Source organism: Oncorhynchus masou, chromosome 1 (assembly GCF_036934945.1).
Source record: "Oncorhynchus masou masou isolate Uvic2021 chromosome 1, UVic_Omas_1.1, whole genome shotgun sequence".
NCBI lineage: Eukaryota > Metazoa > Chordata > Actinopteri > Salmoniformes > Salmonidae > Oncorhynchus > Oncorhynchus masou.
Genome location: NC_088212.1, coordinates 74,362,242 through 74,379,834, shown reverse-complemented (window position 1 = coordinate 74,379,834; position 17,593 = coordinate 74,362,242). Strand labels below are relative to the sequence as shown.

The window sequence follows — 17,593 nt, the reverse complement described above, 5'->3', positions numbered from 1 at the left end:
TCCACCCTCTCTCTCTCTCGTTCCTCCTCATCTCTCTCTCCTTACTACTGCCCTTAGAGGTGGAAGACGTCCTTTAATTCTACAGTTCACTAGTCATCTACCTTCTTGTTGAGGACATGTAAAATATTCATGCTTTACTGTTCTCTATTTGTCCTTTTTTACTATATCCCATCAGTACAATAAAAGCTTTTCCAAGACTCAAAATGTTCCTTTTTGAAATATTTATCTAAAGGTATTATTGTCTGTAGAGGGCAATTACTTTGTTCAATTATTTATTTGCTCAGCGGATGCTTTTATCTAAAACAACTGAGAATGTGTACAGTCAAATACAACAGGATCCATTTGCAACTCCTGGAATTGTCTCCTGCTATTAGCATAGCTAGCTAGAACTGGTAAAACTGTTAGGATTGGGTGTATTCATCTGCAGGTTGAACATTTCATAGTTTGTCCTATACTGTATGAACTGAGATACAGGAGAAAACAGGCCACAGAGTCACTGATTCAGGTGTCACAGATTGGTGATATTTCTATAACTCTTGTCTTGGTTGATATTCCTATAGCTCTTGTCTTGGTTGATATTGCCATAGCTCTTGTCTTGGTTGATATTCCCATAGCTCTTGTCTTGGTTGATATTCCCATAGCTCTTGTCTTGGTTGATATTGCCATAGCTCTTGTCTTGGTTGATATTCCCATAGCTCTTGTCTTGGTTGATATTGCCATAGCTCTTGTCTTGGTTGATATTCCCATAGCTCTTGTCTTGGTTGATATTCCCATAGCTCTTGTCTTGGTTGATATTGCCATAGCTCTTGTCTTGGTTGATATTCCCATAGCTCTTGTCTTGGTTGATATTCCCATAGCTCTTGTCTTGGTTGATATTGCCATAGCTCTTGTCTTGGTTGATATTCCCATAGCTCTTGTCTTGGTTGATATTCCCATAGCTCTTGTCTTGGTTGATATTCCCATAGCTCTTGTCTTGGTTGATATTGCCATAGCTCTTGTCTTGGTTGATATTCCCATAGCTCTTGTCTTGGTTGATATTCCCATAGCTCTTGTCTTGGTTGATATTGCTATAGCTCTTGTCTTGGTTGATATTCCCATAGCTCTTGTCTTGGTTGATATTCCCATAGCTCTTGTCTTGGTCCTGGTAGTACCCGCTGTTCACTGGAGGCTGTGTGTAGAGATACAATATATTCCTCTGCTGACATCTCCCAAACTGAAATCAAAGGGTGAAAGGCCAATGTATTAACCTATTGAACTGCCCCTGTCCCCCTGACACCCCCCCTCCCTACATTATTGATGAGTACAATATTCTCTTTCCCATGTCGTACAGCTCAGAGCCGAACATATTCAAATGGGGCTTTGCTGGTGTTCCACAAAGTCCTGACTCCTAACCTTTTGCAAGTAGTAGAAATGCTCTTCTCGCTCTAATCTGTGTGTGTATGTGTATGTGAGTGTGTGTGTGTGTGTGTATGTGTATGTGAGTGTGTTTGTGTGTGTGTGTGTGTATGTGTATGTGAGTGTGTGTGTGTGTTTGTGTGTGTGTCAAAGGTCCTATTCAGGCAAAGCCCTCACAAAGACTTTGAATATAATCTTGTCTGGTCTGCAGCCCTGGAAGCAATTTTCTGCTGCTTTTCGACTGCTGTCTTGGAAATTGCCAACCAAGGCTTTTTGGCTGCAATGTAAATCCCTGGCATACATGGGTTTGGCCGTCCAAATTAGATTATGTTCTGCTCCCAGTCACTGGCCATAGCCAGCAAGTGCCATTGTTGAGTATTGCTTACATTAATGCTTTGTCCTATTGTTCACATCTGTCAAAGGAATAAAAATAGTCTATGACTCTGAAAGAGGTTGTGGATGTGTGTGGGCGTCTGTCCCAGGCCAGGACTGAAACAATGCCACCCGCTCTCTTCTGTCTTTCTGTCTTTCTGTCTCTGTCTCTCTGTCTCTCTGCTCTCTGTCTCTCTGTCTCGCCTTTCCCCAGAAAGACAAGGCCGCATCCTGGTTGGGCCGTTGGCTGAGGTAGTTCCCTTATTTTCCGTAGTTGCGGTGTAAAATGTGGAATTGCTCACTGTCGGCCGGGCCTCTGTACAACAGAGACTGGGGAGAGAGAACACGCCATAATGGGTCTGTTGTGCTCTGCTGCAGCATTGTTACAGTGGGCACATAACGGCTCCTGTGTCTGCCAGGTCACTTAGTTCACTCTCCATATTGTTGTGGTTATGGTAGTGTTGTGTTATTGTAAGCAGAGAGTTTGATAAGGCAGAGATGTGAGCCCAACTTAACAGTCCCCGGAGGAGCCAGTGAACAGTTCAGGGTCATTGAGAGCTGGAAACCCGTAAAAATACAACAGCAAATGATCTCAACCCAGTGTGGAATAAAAAACCACAGGAGAGCTCTGTCAGAAAGGCCTTTACAGCACAGAGCAGAGATGGCAATGCATAACATGCACCATTTGCAAATTAAGTTGAAAGGTCAGGTTTTGTGTGGCTGACTTGGTTCTCCTTCCAGAGAAAAAGAGAAGAACATCTCAGCCTGGTGTATGATAGTATATTCTGTCATTAAAAACAAAACAAAAACTCTATCTGGCGTCCAGCCCGGATTAGGGGTAGCAGTTAGCAGTTCAGCTCCATAATTGAACTAAGATGCTACTCTGTGCTGCTCTCTTAATGAGGTGGTAGCCTGGTGCTGTCAGTAGAGGCTGGAGGACTCAGAGGACTGGATGTCTAGGGCAGTGGTCCATCTATGGCCTGAGTGATTCTGTGCCTGCCTTGGGGATATGGCCTGTGGAGCTCCTGCAGTGCAGGGCTGAGGCCCAGGGAGCAGGGGAAAAGAGAGGCTGCATGAAAGAAACCCTTGGCTTTTACCACACCACTGGATGGGCTTAAGACGTAAATGGCTCAAAACTACCAACTACTGGAGAGCTGCAACATTATAAATAACATTGCAATTGGTTACAACTGAAATACAAAACAGATTGGGATGAGAAAACGGGATGTAACACCAATTCATGTTCAAAGAGCACTTTGTCTCCATCTTAGTCAGGGCAGGGAGCAAATTGCAGAGGTTTAGGCCCTCAAGGTCTCTACTCTGGGCCATATGTGACCTTTGTGATGAGTGACAGCTGATACACAAAGCCTGCTATTGTTGTCAGATCAAAGAGCTGTGTGCTTCACCTCCCCATAGACATGCTGCGGTGTTTGACAGACATGACAATAACAGTTATTCAACAGAATATTATGGCCTTTGTCAGTTGTCTTTTTTTATCAAGGTATTTTATTTATTTATTTATCCGTTATTTTACCAGGTAAGTTGACTGAGAACACGTTCTCATTTACAGCAACGATCTGGGGAATAGCTTATCAGAGGAGCCCTGTTTTAGCCCTATGCACCTGGGCAACTGAAAAAAGGAAATGATCAAACTCCAAGGTTTACACACCTGTCCTGCTTGATTATCCTCTGCTTCAACCCAAGTGAAGATTTTCATTATCTTACAGAAGCAGTCCCTTTACCAGAAGAATAGTGGAGGACTTCTCCACTATTTTTCACTTAAATCCAGACAAAGTTTTCAGCTGTCCTTAATGCCGGACCTTAAACGGCTCTAACAATCCTTATTATCTTACAGTTGTATGGAGCAGACAATCCAAGGCCATATGGTGGTGGCCAGGCTATTTATAAAGGAGAGGGGCAGGAGTGGAGCGTCAGTGTGATGTGTAAATATAGGGTAGACACAGGCACAATGCACAGGGCCTCCTGCCTCTGCCTCTTCTTCTGCTTTCTTTACCACTGCCTCTAGCTGCCTCTGCCAGGGCTGCCCAGGCCCAGGATACGCCCTGTGGCTGTGGGCAGAGAAGCGGGCCTCCTGCACATGTTCTGTGGCCAGGCAGATTAAAGCCCTCTTCACAGTGCTGACATGGGCCTTCTCGGGTTCCACACTTCTCCAATGCTAAGCTAAGAAGTTCCACTGACTCTGCCATCCCTCGCCCTGCTCTGTTCTCTATGGCTATGGAATGACTTGACTGGGCAGCCATTTGCTATCGAACAAAATGTGTTTCTAACCAAATTTGAGACAAAAAGAACACGGGGCAGGGGCGGAGGAGATTATTGTGGGTGGCTTTTTTTCCACTTGAGCTTGGAGCGCGTCGCTATAATTTGAGATGTGGGATGAGGGCTGCATGCTGAACTCATTTGAGGGAAGGACCTTTCGCTCGCCAGAGGCCGTGTTCAGAATGGGAGGGGAACAACTTGTACCATGTTATATTTTGTATTCTCTCTCTCTCTCTGCCCTCTCTCGTGTTCTCTATTCTTCATTCCCTGCCTCTCCTTCACTTGTGCATTTATTCTATCAAGTGTTTTATCTTTCTACATTTCACTCCCTGCTTCTCTCTCTCTCTCACTCTCTGTTTCTCTATTTATTTCTCTCTCCCTCTCTCTCTGTTTCTCTCTCTCTCTCTCACTCTCTCTTCTCTGTTTCTCTCTCTGTTTCTCTCTCTGTTTCTCTCTCTGTTTCTCTCTCTCTCTCTTCTCTGTTTCTCTCTGTTTCTCTCTCTGTTTCTCTCTCTCTCTCTCTCTGTTTCTCTCTCTGTTTCTTCTCTCTCTCTCTTCTCTCTCTCTCTCTTCTCTCTTCTCTGTTTCTCTCTCTGTCTTCTCTCTTCTCTGTTTCTCTCTCTGTTTCTCTCTCTCTTCTCTCTCTCTCTCTCACTCTCTCTTCTCTGTTTCTCTCTCTGTTTCTCTCTCTGTTTCTCTCTCTCTCTTTTCACTCTCTCTCTCTCTGTTTCTCTCTCTGTTTCTCTCTCTGTTTCTCTCTCTGTTTCTCTCTCTGTTTCTCTCTCTCTCAAAAAGCTCTCTCTTCTCTGTTTCTCTCTCTGTTTCTCTCTCTGTTTCTCTCTCTGTTTCTCTCTCTCTCTCTCTCTCTCTCTCTCTCTCTCTCTCATCACAGTATTCCTATTTTTTCTCCATTTGCTGAAGGGAAGTGCTCTTGCCATCCTCACGACTGTACATTATAAATGTCCTGTATAGTGGGCATGCAGCAGGCAGGCGGTGGTGAACATACTGTACCGTCTCTCTGGACGGACAGAGGGCCATGATTCCCTGCATGTCCTTCTGTGCCAGAGTGATCAGTAAAAATTTCATGACATCATAAAATAATATAAATGCCATTAATTTATCACAGCACTTGATGCAGGAGTAGTAAAGTAGCATCAGTTCACTGAATATTTTCAAGCCTTGAAACAAAAAGCATGATGTTGTGCATATAATTTATCTCCATAATTATAACTGCAATTCTAATGCGCGGATATAAATGATAAAGGTTGTAAGCAATAAGTATATAAAACATACTATATAAAATGTCATGGAAATTCATTGTAGCATATTGCATAGATTTAGTCTAATGTTCATTAGCATTGCCAACACAGGGAAAGAGAAAGTCATATTTGTACAATGTTTTCAAACCTTGTAGTTGACATACTGTCACACCCTGACCTTAGTGTTCTTTGTTTTCCTTGTTATTTTGGTTAGGTCAGGGTGTGACATGGGTGATGTATGTGTTTTGTCTTGTCTAGGGGTTTTGTATGTTTATGGGGCTGTTTCCTTTCTAGGTAGTTTGTATGTCTATGGTTGCCTAGACTGGTTCTCAATTAGAGGCAGCTGTCTATCGTTGTCTCTGATTGAGAACCATATTTAGGCAGCAATATTCTGTGCGTACTTTGTGGGTGATTATCTATATCTATGTATTTTGCATGTTAGCACATTAGTCGTATAGCGTCACGGTCGTTAGTCGTTTATTGTTTTGGTTCAGTTTACTTCATGTTCTTTCTTCAATAAAGAAGAATGTATACTAACCACGCTGCGTTGTGGTCCTCACCTTCTACTCCACACGACAGATGGTGACACACACAGTACTGTCCAGCTACAGTAGAGTACAGTAGAGTACAGCAGAGTACAGAGAATACAGTAACTCACATTAGACAACACATCCTAAATCAACCTGTTATAGGCCAATGCAACAATGATTGTTCATGTATCATCAGCATGTACAGAAGTTTTATTATATCTAATGATGTGGAGGTAATAACTTGTTCAACACTGGCCCCAGCTGACTGGTGCGGTAGCTGATCTCCCCTCTGTGTGATCACTGGGACTTTGTGGTGGAGAAAGGAGAAGTTTAGCGCTGAGCTAGTTGTTAATGAAAGTCTTTGATGGATGGCTCTTGTTACTCATCCCCTCAGCCCAACATGATGCTTAATGATCATGAGTTTATAAAAGGCCTTGATTGATCAGGAGGGGCCAGTGGAGTGGGGGGTGGGGGGGTAGACAGCTAATTTATTACACAGTTCCCCCAGAATGCTGAGTCCTCCCAGCCCCCCTCCAGGCAGAGAGGAGAGAACTGTCCATGTAGCATCCCATCCCAGGCAGCCATTGCCCGTCCGACTAATCGCACATCCATCAATTTGTCATCGGGCCGCTAGCCTCTTTCATTAAGTGCAATAATGTGGCTGGGTGATGAATACAGCAGTGTGTGTCGCTTCACACGGAGCGTAGCGCTGAGAAGGCATGGCGCTCTATCTTATCTTTACAAAGCGCCTTCTGCCCAGCAGGGACCAGCGCATATGTCATAATTAGAAAACACTTAAGTTAGCAAAGCCAAGGCAGATAGGCAGCCTCTAATCACAGGCCATAAGCAGGTGGTGGTTAATTGTAGATCAGAATCACTCAGATGTCCATACATAATGATGGCTCCTTGAAGCGTGATGGTAAATTGCAGCACTCTCACTGTCTTTCACACACAGAGACACACACAGAGACACATACACACAGAGACACACACACACACACGACACACACACACAGACACACACAGAGAGACACACACAGAGAGAGACATACTCTTTTTTTGAGGAATAGTTCTTGAATAAATGAAATACCTCAGGATGATGGAGAACACTTGATGAAATTCAAATGTCTCAATTTGTCTTCTTGTCACCCTTTTCAGGTATTATTGGCCAATGAAAAGGAAGTTGAAAGAGAAAAAACATTTCAGTAATTTGACAATGGATGATTTTTTTCTCTGAAAAATGAACGAACAACTGTCTGTTTTCTTCTGGAAGTAATGCTTTTGATCAAGATGTTCTATGAAACTAAATCAAACAGCATTACATTGCAGGTGATGTTCTGTATTAACCTCCAGTGACTGAAGTGTAATGGTACATTATATTATCTCTGATAGGAGAGAGGTATACAAGCTCCCATGTGGGTGGAAAACAAGAACACAAACAAAAGAGTGAAAGCCCAGGGAACAGTGAAAGATTAATGTGTGTGTTGGTGTCGGTGTCTGTGTGTGTGGCAGGGGAGCTGTTAGCATTGTATAGGGAGCCCACCTGATTGTCTGTACAAACTGTGTGTGATAGGCAACCTCAGAAAAGACACAGGAAGAGGAGGGGTACACATAGTGCACCTTTGGCAGAGATATAATGCTCACCCTGGGAGTAAAACAAATGCTCTCGGCTGAACCCTGGCAACATGCCTGCTTTTAGTGTCTTCCAGGCGAATCCGAGGTGGAGAGATTATTTGTGTCATGCCGAGTCAAAGTGTCCATCTTCTACTTGAGTCTTTAGAGAGGAAGACAGCCCTGTGCTAATGCCCTGCGCATTCACTCCCGAACTAGGTCATTTAACAATGGAGCGAGCAGCAGTCGGCACTCTCCCCCTGCATAATACATTAAGTGTAATGTGCAGCAACTATTCAGAGGGCCCCGAAAGCTGTTATTTTATTCTGTAAATGCACACGGACATGACATTTAATATTGTCACAGGCGAGCGGAATGAACGGGTTTCATTGTGCGTCAAGTACAACATGATGCCAAGTTTAATCTGAGCATAAAGCAACATGACAAAAGGGAGAACACGGTGTGTTCTATAAAGCATGAGCCCTGAATACGTGATGGCTGCTGAGCTCTGGGCGCTAGCACCAGACAGACAGACAGACAGACAGACAGACAGACAGACAGACAGACAGACACAGACAGACAGACAGACTGAGCGCTGCAAAGAGAGGGCCCCAACGTGTTCCTCTATAACTCTATTTACAGCACCCCTGGCTCCTACTGTCTCTACCTCCCTCCCTCCTGCCAGACATTATAGCATCTGCTGAATGCAGGCAGGGATGATAAAGACAAGCTCGATCCACTTCCATCATGTCAAAGGGGCGCCTCTACAATAGAGCTAGCAGTTATTTCAAAGAGATAATGTGTTTCAGAAATGACTCATTCAGTTATTCTACTGATCAGCTATTCTCTTGATATGGAAAGAGATGTACTGTATATGCAGCCATTTGTTCAGGTTCCTCATTGTCTCTCTCTCTTTCTTCTCTGTTTCTGTGTACTGTAGGAGCGGGCACACTTTGAGAGCCTTGGTCACCATCTTAGCAAACTGGGAGAGGATGGCAAAATTGGCCACAGAGTCATCGACCTCACCAGGCCAGAGGATCTGGATGGTAAGTACAGACTTCTCACCTATAGTTTTCCCTTTTCCCATGCTGAAAAGCCATCCAGTCAGTTCTATGTAACAGTGAATTCTTCAGACTGCTGCCTGCATTCCCCCCTGTGCACAGTGTGTTCCTATAGTGGACCGGAGAGAGGTGAGGACTGCCAGAGCAGTAGACCAGGGGGAGCTGGGTTGGGGGGATAGTGGTGTTTGAAGGCGCCCACTGCTCCCTGGTTTTCACAGGTAAGTGAGGGGAGGACAGGGTGCCTGAGGACAAAGCTGGCCCTCCTCCAGGCCTGGCCCCGGCAGCCGCTGCACTTGTTTGAGGTCCTGGGCACAGAGGTGTAAATTCATGTAGCACCCGTGTGACAAAGCGCCATCTCCCTTTGTGGGCCTGGAGCGTAGACAGTGGCGAGGAATGCCTCGATGCGCCAATGTTTGTCTGACGTAAATATTTGTGTCAGTTTCCATGGCACTTCAGAGCCCCGAGCAGAGGGAAAATGAATCAGGCTCACCTTTAATAGCTGCAACATTCTCAAGATGGAGGGAGAGATATTTCTCAGGACAATACAAGAGCACTCGCCTCTTTAGATCCCTTCTAAACGCCCGTTTAAAACATTTCCCACCAATTTCCCCATTTCCCAACATTCCCAACAAAATCATCACAACACACAACGTTTCACAAATTGTATGGTCTACCTCACATAAACCTGCTTGTTGACAAAGTCAAAGAACTGAAACATAAATTATTTGTCATGTCTGCTTTCACATCACACCCATAAATTCAGGATTAGAGGTGCAGTTAGTGGCCATAGAGGGATAGTTCCCACGTTGTCAACCACAGCAGACTCTCCCACCCCTCTGGCCCTCAGGGCAGATGTTCTCTAGGTCCCCAGTCTCTCCCAGTTACCCCAGTGGGAACCTTTCTTCTGTGGCTACTGTGGAGTCAGAACAGGAGCAAGGCGCGCACAAGCCCCTGTCGTCAGGGATCAGTTGTGCCCTTTTATGTCCTGTGCAGGGCAGAGGGAAAGGCCAGCGCCAGACGCCTCTGGGAAGTGAGTTCCCAGCGGGCTGTGGATTAGGAGGAGGCAGGGAGGAGAGGAGAGGCAGGGCCCACAGAGGTCCTCTTCCCAGGGGGAGAGAGAGAGTGGTGGCTAGAAGCCAGAGACATGCACATAGCTCACCAACACAGTCACCATTTCATCTATCTCCACAAATATATCTGTCTGTTTCAACAGCACCACCAGATGAATAATGTGAACAGGGTTTTAACATGATGCCCACCACATTAAAGCCTCTTTTTATAACCACAATCGGTTTACTTTGGAGAACAAGATCTGTGTTAACTTTTGAGGTTCTTGTTTGGAGGCATTATTTTGAGCAAATCTAAGAAAATGATGTTTACTATGAGAATGGATAGGATATAACAATTATAATAACATTATTATTATTATTTACTTTAATTATTTGCCATTTCCAAATAATCATAGCTGTCAACAGCATTTTCAACCGCTTACCCTTAAGTGATTCCTTGAGGGAGAGCCAGGTACCACATGTAAATATGATTCATTATTTTAAAGCTGGGACCTTTTGTCCTGCAACACGGTATTCCACAGCAGCACAGAGTGTACTGCAGACACCTTTCTGCTCCCCAACATGAGGAAAACTACTGCTAGTATCTGAATATACCTGAACAGGCTGTAGCTGCTACCTAGTGACTGTAGGTCTGTCAGGTCAGGGGTCAATCTCCCTACAGAGGAGAAACGGTGTTATTCAGAAGACCACTGTACAGCAGGCCTCGCTGCAGTTCACAGAAAGCTTTATGATGCTTAAACTAATATTTGCAAAGCATGCAGCAACCAAATTAACAGCTGCCAAAGTTCTAATGAGGGCCATTGGAAAATAGTGGCATGGTATGGGAATAGATAGAATTTACTTCATTTTGGAAAGCCACGAGCCACATGCATCAGCTCACCACAAAGTCATGAGGTATTTTTAAGCTCAAATGAAAAACATGAACAAATACCACAAAAGGCCTCAACCCAGCCTCTTTGTTCATTCACATATGGCTTGGAAGAAGTAGAATGACACGCGGGTTGTGTGTTTGTCTAAAGTGCCTCCGCCAAAGAGGGTCCTGGGAGAACAAAGGGGGCGTAGAGAGATGCAGGGAGGCAGGAAACAAAGTTCATCTGAACACAGCACAATATCAGCACAATATCAGCCAAGGAGAAATAAATAGGAGGCTTATTGGCCTTGGTAGCTGTGTTGTTCAGTTTATTATCAGCTCAAACTGTTGTTGTTTTCCTTCCTAACCAGGTGGTTTAGACATGAGACCATATCAGTTACAACTGTAATATATTAGATCAATAACTAGATCAATTAGGTGTCCCTTTTTGAAGTTGGTTGATTCCCAAAACAATGAATTCAAATGGTTTTTGATGAAGGGATAAAACATTACATTTGCAAACATTTACTTGATTCAGACAATTCCCCCTTTATACAGTTCACGTTTGATTTCCAATAGTTCTGTTTTATTCATATAAGCCTATCCTTGGAGATTAGTGTGTGTGCCTGTGTGTGTCATTCCCATAGTCTGTTAGGATGGGGAGTTGGTTTTGCATGTCAGCCCAGGTTGCCCAGGTTTTATTGATTCATTCTGGAATAGTGAGATGTGAACAGGAATGCACCTTGCCCCACTTTAGGCTGATAGCATGCGAGAGGAGGTGGAGGAGACAAAAGTAAGAGCTATTCTGTGGCATGCAAGTGCTAACATGTCAGCTGTTAGTTCCTTTACACACACATAGAAATGGAAGAATTCAAAGCATCTGACTGGCATGTTATTGTTTAATTAGCGGACTATGAACCACGGCTTGAATAGAGGCACTGAGCACTGCATGTGTCATATCTGTCCATACACTGCATGTGTCATATCTGTCCATACACTGCATGTGTCATAGGGTCCAGTGTCCATACCTGCATGTGTCATATCTGTCCATACACTGCATGTTCATATCTGTCCATACACTGCATGTGTCATATCTGTCCATACACTGCATGTTTCATATCTGTCCATACACTGCATGTGTCATATCTGTCCATACACTGCATGTGTCATATCTGTCCATAGACTGCATGTGTCATATCTGTCCATATACTGCATGTGTCCATAGACTGCATCTCCCCCTGTCCATACACTGCATGTTCATATCTGTCCATACACTGCATGTTTCATATCTGTCCATACACTGCATGCCTCATATCTGTCCATACACTGCATGTTTCATATCTGTCCATACACTGCATGTTTCATATCTGTCCATACACTGCATGTTTCATATCTGTCCATACACTCATGTTTCATATCTGTCCATACACTGCATGTGGACAATAGGGAGAGGCCCTATTGTCATCAGTAAATACCTCTTAGTGAGAGGTGTTTGATTTGATCCCACTGGGCGGGGAGCAGGGAGGGCTTGGCAGGTTGGAGTGATTGTTGCCTGCTCACTGAGGCAGATCCTCCTGAGCAGATTCAACAGTCGGTGTTGCCCTCAGAACAAAGCCCCAGGGGCCACAGCCCTCTGGCTCTGCTCCAACCCAGTGGGAACCTGCAGCACACAGGTTCAGACTGGACTGTCATAGGCAGCTGGGCTTCACAATACTCTCTTCATTTTTTGCTCCCCCAACTTTCCCTCTCTCTTCTTCATTTTGCTTCCATCTCTGAATGTCTTTCTCAGTGTTGGTTCTTTTATCTGGAGAGAAAACAGCATTGTTGTAAATCTGCATGTCTACCCTCTCTCCCTGATGCTCCCTCTCTCTCTCTCTCCCTCTGCTCTCCAGCTCCCTCAGTCTCTCTGCTGCTCTCTCTCTTTCTCTCATGATCCCCCTGCAGGGCCAATCTCTCTCTCCCCCTCTCCATGCTGACCATCCACAAGCACTCTCTGTCTCTCTGTCCCAATGGATTGGTAGCATCCCCCTCTCTGAGCAACTCCCTCTCCTTCTATCTCCAGGGTTAGGCTCTCTCTCTCCCAGCTCCAATCCCAACACTCTTCTCTCCCTCAGCCCTGAGTCTGGTTCTGAATCTGGGTCTCTTAGCCCTCCATCCTCTCTCCACACTCACACAAAGCCACCAGGATGTTATAATGCTGTTTCCTATCTCTCCATAGATGTCCCTTTCATGGCCTGCTGGTGCAGATACGAACTGGAGAAGAAGTGCTCCTCCTCTCTCTTCCGCCTGGCGAACCAGAACCCAGGGCTTCACGGGCTCTCATCTCTAATGAACTGATTGAAGTGGTTTGTTTCCCACCATCCTGTCAGGGTGGCGGGCCTCCCTGTCCCCTCTCCCTCTGTAAGAGGCCCCCCTCTCCCTATGCATGCATGCCAGTATATAAATTGCTGAATCAGTCTCTCCCTCAGAGTAATGGCTCCCTCTCATCGTATCTCCCTCTCCTTCTATCCTCCCCCAGACACTGGCTGTCTCTCTGAGTCTCTCTATCTCCCTCTCCTGCCCCCTCCATCCTTCTCTCCCTCTCCTCCTCTCCCGGCTCAGCAGATCCATGCCCCTCTCTCTCTCCTACATCCCCTCTCATTTCATTCACTCTCTCAAACATGGCTGTCAAAACCAAACCCCTCTTTCATTCTCCTCTCTCTCCTTCTCCCTCTCTGTCTCTCTTAATTCATGCTGCTCATCTTCAGTGTCTGTGGGGAGTGGCAAATTAAAAGCAGATTCTCATTATCACATTGAGCTGCAGGCCTCATGAATCACAATAAATTCGTGGGGCAAAGCAGCCCTCCCCTGCCCCCTTGTACCCCTCCTCAGCCCCAACCCTGGGGGAGCCCTGTCACTGCTAAACATCTGTATTTATTTATACAATCACACAAGACAAACTAAGAAGAAAAAAATCCCGAAAATCACTTGTAAGATTTTTTAAATCAATTAATGCTTGTTTGTAAATGTCAGAACAGTGTTGTATGTTTTATTGGAGAAAAACAGCATTGTTGTAAATTGCATGTTACCGTTTCTTCTTTAAGTGATGCTTCTGTGAGCTATAGGCCTTGCTGCTGCTGCCAGCTCCCTCAGTGGCTGCTGCTGCTGAGAGGGCGAACCTCCCATGTGACCATACACAAGCACTGTGGCAGGGACGGATTATCCTCTGTCCCCATGGAGTGGTGTCATCATGCGGCTCTTAGCACCCTCCTTCTAAGGGTCAGGCTTATTTCTGTCCCAGCACCGTCCAAACACTGACAGACAGCCCTCAGCCCTGACCTTGGACTCAAATCTGCAGTACCAGCCTGTCAACACTCCATTCCACACTACATGTCAAAGCCACCAGGATGTTATAATGCTTTGGATGATCCAGAAGAAGATTGGGAGAATGTCATATGGCCTGATGGTGCAAATATAACTGGAAAAACTCCTCCTCGTCTTCCGCCTAGGACAAGAACCCTGAATTGCATCCAAAGAACACCATACCTACTGAATCATGGGGGTGGAAACATCATGTGGTTTTTTCTGCAAAGGGACCAGGCAGGACTTCTGATCCGTGTAAAGTCCATGGGTAGATTATGGGCAAGGGCATTGAAGATGAAACGTGGCTGGGTCCAGCATGACAATCCTCGTTAGTGGCTTCGTAAAGAAGCATTTCAAGTCCTGGAAGAGGCTCACCTCTGCCCGTATGCATGCATGCCAGTATATAAATTGCTGAATCAGTGTCAGTGGCAGAGTAATGGCACAGGGGGCATCGTAAATTAGAGCGAGCGATCCCAGGGTTGCAGACACTGGCTGTCGTAGAAAATCTGAGTGAGCGCTGAAAGCTCCTGCCCAGCAATAGCCCTAAAACATCTGCCCTAGAGGAGTCAGCAGAGGAATGGGCCAAAATACCAGATGGATACTGTCAAACCTTGCCCCTTACAGAAAACCACATTTCATTGCAACAAAGGGTAAAACAAAGCATTGACAAAACCAAACAAATTTAAAATACTTATTTTCCACCATAATTTGCAAATGAAATTAAAAATCCTACAATGTGATTTTCTGGACCCCTCATTTTGTCTGTCAGAGTTGAAGTGTACCTATGATGAAAATTACTGAACCTCTCTCATCTTTTTAAGTGGGAAACTTGCAGGTGGGTGACTAAAGCCCCACATATATTTTTCTCAACCAGGCACGTGTACAGGTATGTGTGTGTTAAAGGGGATATTTCGAGATTTTGACAATGATGCCTTTTATCTACTTCCCCAGAGTCAGATGGACTACTGGATACCATTTGTATGTCTCTGTGTCCATGATGAAGGAAGGAAGTTTTGATTTGATTTTGATTTAATTTGATTTGATTTAGCGAGCCAATGCTAACTAGCGTTAGCTAGCAGATACCCATGGGCATCCAGTCATTACGCTAGCAATTGTGCTAGTGCTAGTTAGCAACTTCAAACTGCACCCAGAGACATAAAAAGGGCATCCACAAGTTCATCTGACTCTGGGGAAGTAGATAAGGGGCATTGCCAAAATCCTGAACAATTCCTTTAAGGAGAGATAGTAGGTGTGAGAGGGTTTTTTGTCTTGTGTGTATGTCTGTTGAGAAATAGGCTTTTTACCTGAAGTTGGAGAAGAAAGGCTGGGCTCTAGAAGAGCTTGTTGACTGGGGTGGGGTCTCTCCCCAGGGCTCTGAAGGAGGATGATCATATGAACAGTATGGTGCAGGCCAGTCTGAGCCAGAGTGTAACTATATCCATCAATGCACAGTATAGAGTAGGCAGATGACAGCGGGTCTGACTGTCAGATGCCTGATATGACTGTGGCTCTGAGAATGTTGCCTGGCGGAGGCTAAATGACAAGAGCTGAGTCCCCAGGGCTCTGGCTGATGTACCGTGACGGTGTGAAGAGGCAAATTGCTCTGGTCTCCCAGATAAAGGGAAGCCTTTCTGGATCATAAATGTGTCGGTATGACTGTTAAACATGAGCTGGTGTAAATGGACTTGGAGGCCCTATATGGAGGCACAGCCCAGCGGGGGCCTGGGAGAATAGGGCCTCCTGCTGGACGGCCGGACCTCAGCCGGAGTCCCCCCTGAGTCCCAGGCCTCGCTCCTAGAGATCAGGCCTACCACCACAGGACCTCCATCCCCTTATCAGTTTGGACATGGCTGTCCACCCCAAGCCCAGCGGGACGTGTGTGTGTGTGTGTGTGTGTGTGCGTGTGCGTGCGTGCATGCATGTTGTCTCTCACCTACTGTTTCCTATACAGTCTCCTATAGATAGTTAAAGCTCTATCTAAAGTTGAGCCAGTCCTCTTCTCTCCATGTCTTACTTCAGGGCGTATCTCTGTACTGTGCTGAATAGAGCCAGTGAATGAGTCTGTGGATAGTGAATTAATCACAGAGTAGCACTACATTTCATTACTCATTAACAGTTTGATTTTGTTGATCAACTGAAATAATACTAGAAATCAAAGTGCAGGTAACGTGTGCCAAGATGGAGGGTGAGTGGAAGATCCTAATGAGAACACTTCACATGTGGATGATGAAATATGCATGAGTCATCCGAAGCTTTCCTTTCCAGATTTTGGATCATTAAAGATGGATGGGAGCATATGGAAAGATTTTTTTGTCTTATTTTTCAAGCCTTGTTTATCAACATGTTTTTGTTTGTTTAAATATTCATACAGCTTTTATTTAATTCTTTCACATCTTACATATAAAAGGAAGCAAATGGGAGGGGGCTTAAGGAAACTCTTCTCACATGCTGAAGAAGAATGTTATATTAATGTGCACTTGGCAGAGTCTCTTCCCTCCTTGATTGTATTTTTCTTAGAAGGACTGCCTCACGCTCCATATTTGTTATTTAACTTGGCATTTGTGCTTGTTTTAAAGAAACTTCTGGAACTTCAGTTTAAAACGTATGGGGCTGAATATAGAAGTGTGAATGCTTGTCGAGCCCCAGACAAAATATTTAACAGGCATTTAAGTCATGGTTCTCTTCTTTTGGGTTTGGATATGTGTTGATCCGTAGGGTGGCTCCCCTGCTCTCACAATGTCCCCTTGTTCTACATTCAAAACATGCTTGTCAAATCCAGTTGTCAGAGCCAGTCTGGTCCAGTGGAAAGGAACCTTGAGAACTCTGTAGTGGCTGGTCTCAGTCCAGCACCAACCCGACCTAGTCCCCAACCCTGGTCTGGTCTCAGTCCAGCACCAATCCTACCCCTTGGTCTGGTCTCAGTCCAGCACCAACCCTACCCTACCCCTGGTCTGGTCTCAGTCCAGCACCAACCCTACCTACCCCTGGTCTGGTCTCAGTCCAGCCCCAACCCAACCCTACCCCTGGTCTGGTCTCAGTCCAGCATCAACCCTACCCCTGGTCTGGTCTCAGTCCAGCCCCAGCACCAACCCTACCCCTGGTCTGGTCTCAGTCCAGCACCAACCCTCAGCCCCCAGCACCAACCCTACCCTACCCCTGTTCTGGTCTCAGTCCAGCACCAACCCTACCCTACCCTGGTCTGGTCTCAGTCCAGCATCAACACTGGTCTGGTCTCAATCCAGCCCCATCACCAACCTCCAGTCTGGTCTCAGTCCAGCATCAACACTACCCCTGGTCTGGTCTCAATCCAGCCCCATCACCAACCTTACCCTACCCTTGCTCTAGTTGGATCCCAGTCCAGCGCCAGTCTCAGCCCCAGTCTCAGTCTCAGTAGTAGTGATGACAGCCCATTGGGTATGGGGGGGTTGAACGTGGCTCGTGGCAGTTGATTAATTGCTCGCCTCGCTCTCTCTTCTCCTTCTTGTTCCTACTCTGGTGTTTCCAGGGTGGAAAGCTCTGAATGGCTCTGGTACCGGAGCAGATAAACCACAACAGTATTATTGTTGGCCTACAGGAGGTGCCAGCACAGCCGAGGCACGGGTCTACAGAGAAGCCCGGGGGAGGAACAGCAACGAGCCCCACATCAAGAGACCCATGAACGCCTTCATGGTGTGGGCCAAAGATGAGCGCCGCAAGATCCTCCAAGCCTTCCCAGACATGCACAACTCCAACATCAGCAAGATCCTGGGTAAGCCTTCTTTCTCTCTCTCTCTTCCATACCTCTATCCTTCATCCAGCCATTACAGAGTCTGTTACAGTCTGTTAG

The 17,593-nt window shown here is 45.7% G+C and overlaps 1 protein-coding gene across 3 annotated transcripts in view; it reads left to right on the top strand.

Moving 5' to 3' along the window:
- The window catches only part of LOC135550462 (transcription factor SOX-6-like), a 34,626-nt gene that overhangs the window by 12,090 nt on the left and 4,943 nt on the right, over nucleotides 1-17,593 (top strand). For 2 of the 3 annotated variants that reach the window (XM_064981290.1, XM_064981279.1), the window contains exons 4-5: nucleotides 8,385-8,490; nucleotides 17,273-17,515. In XM_064981290.1, the coding sequence (XP_064837362.1) occupies nucleotides 8,385-8,490; nucleotides 17,273-17,515 (349 nt within the window). The remainder of the gene's footprint in view (nucleotides 1-8,384; nucleotides 8,491-17,272; nucleotides 17,516-17,593) is intronic. The other variant, XM_064981301.1, reaches the window with a different exon arrangement.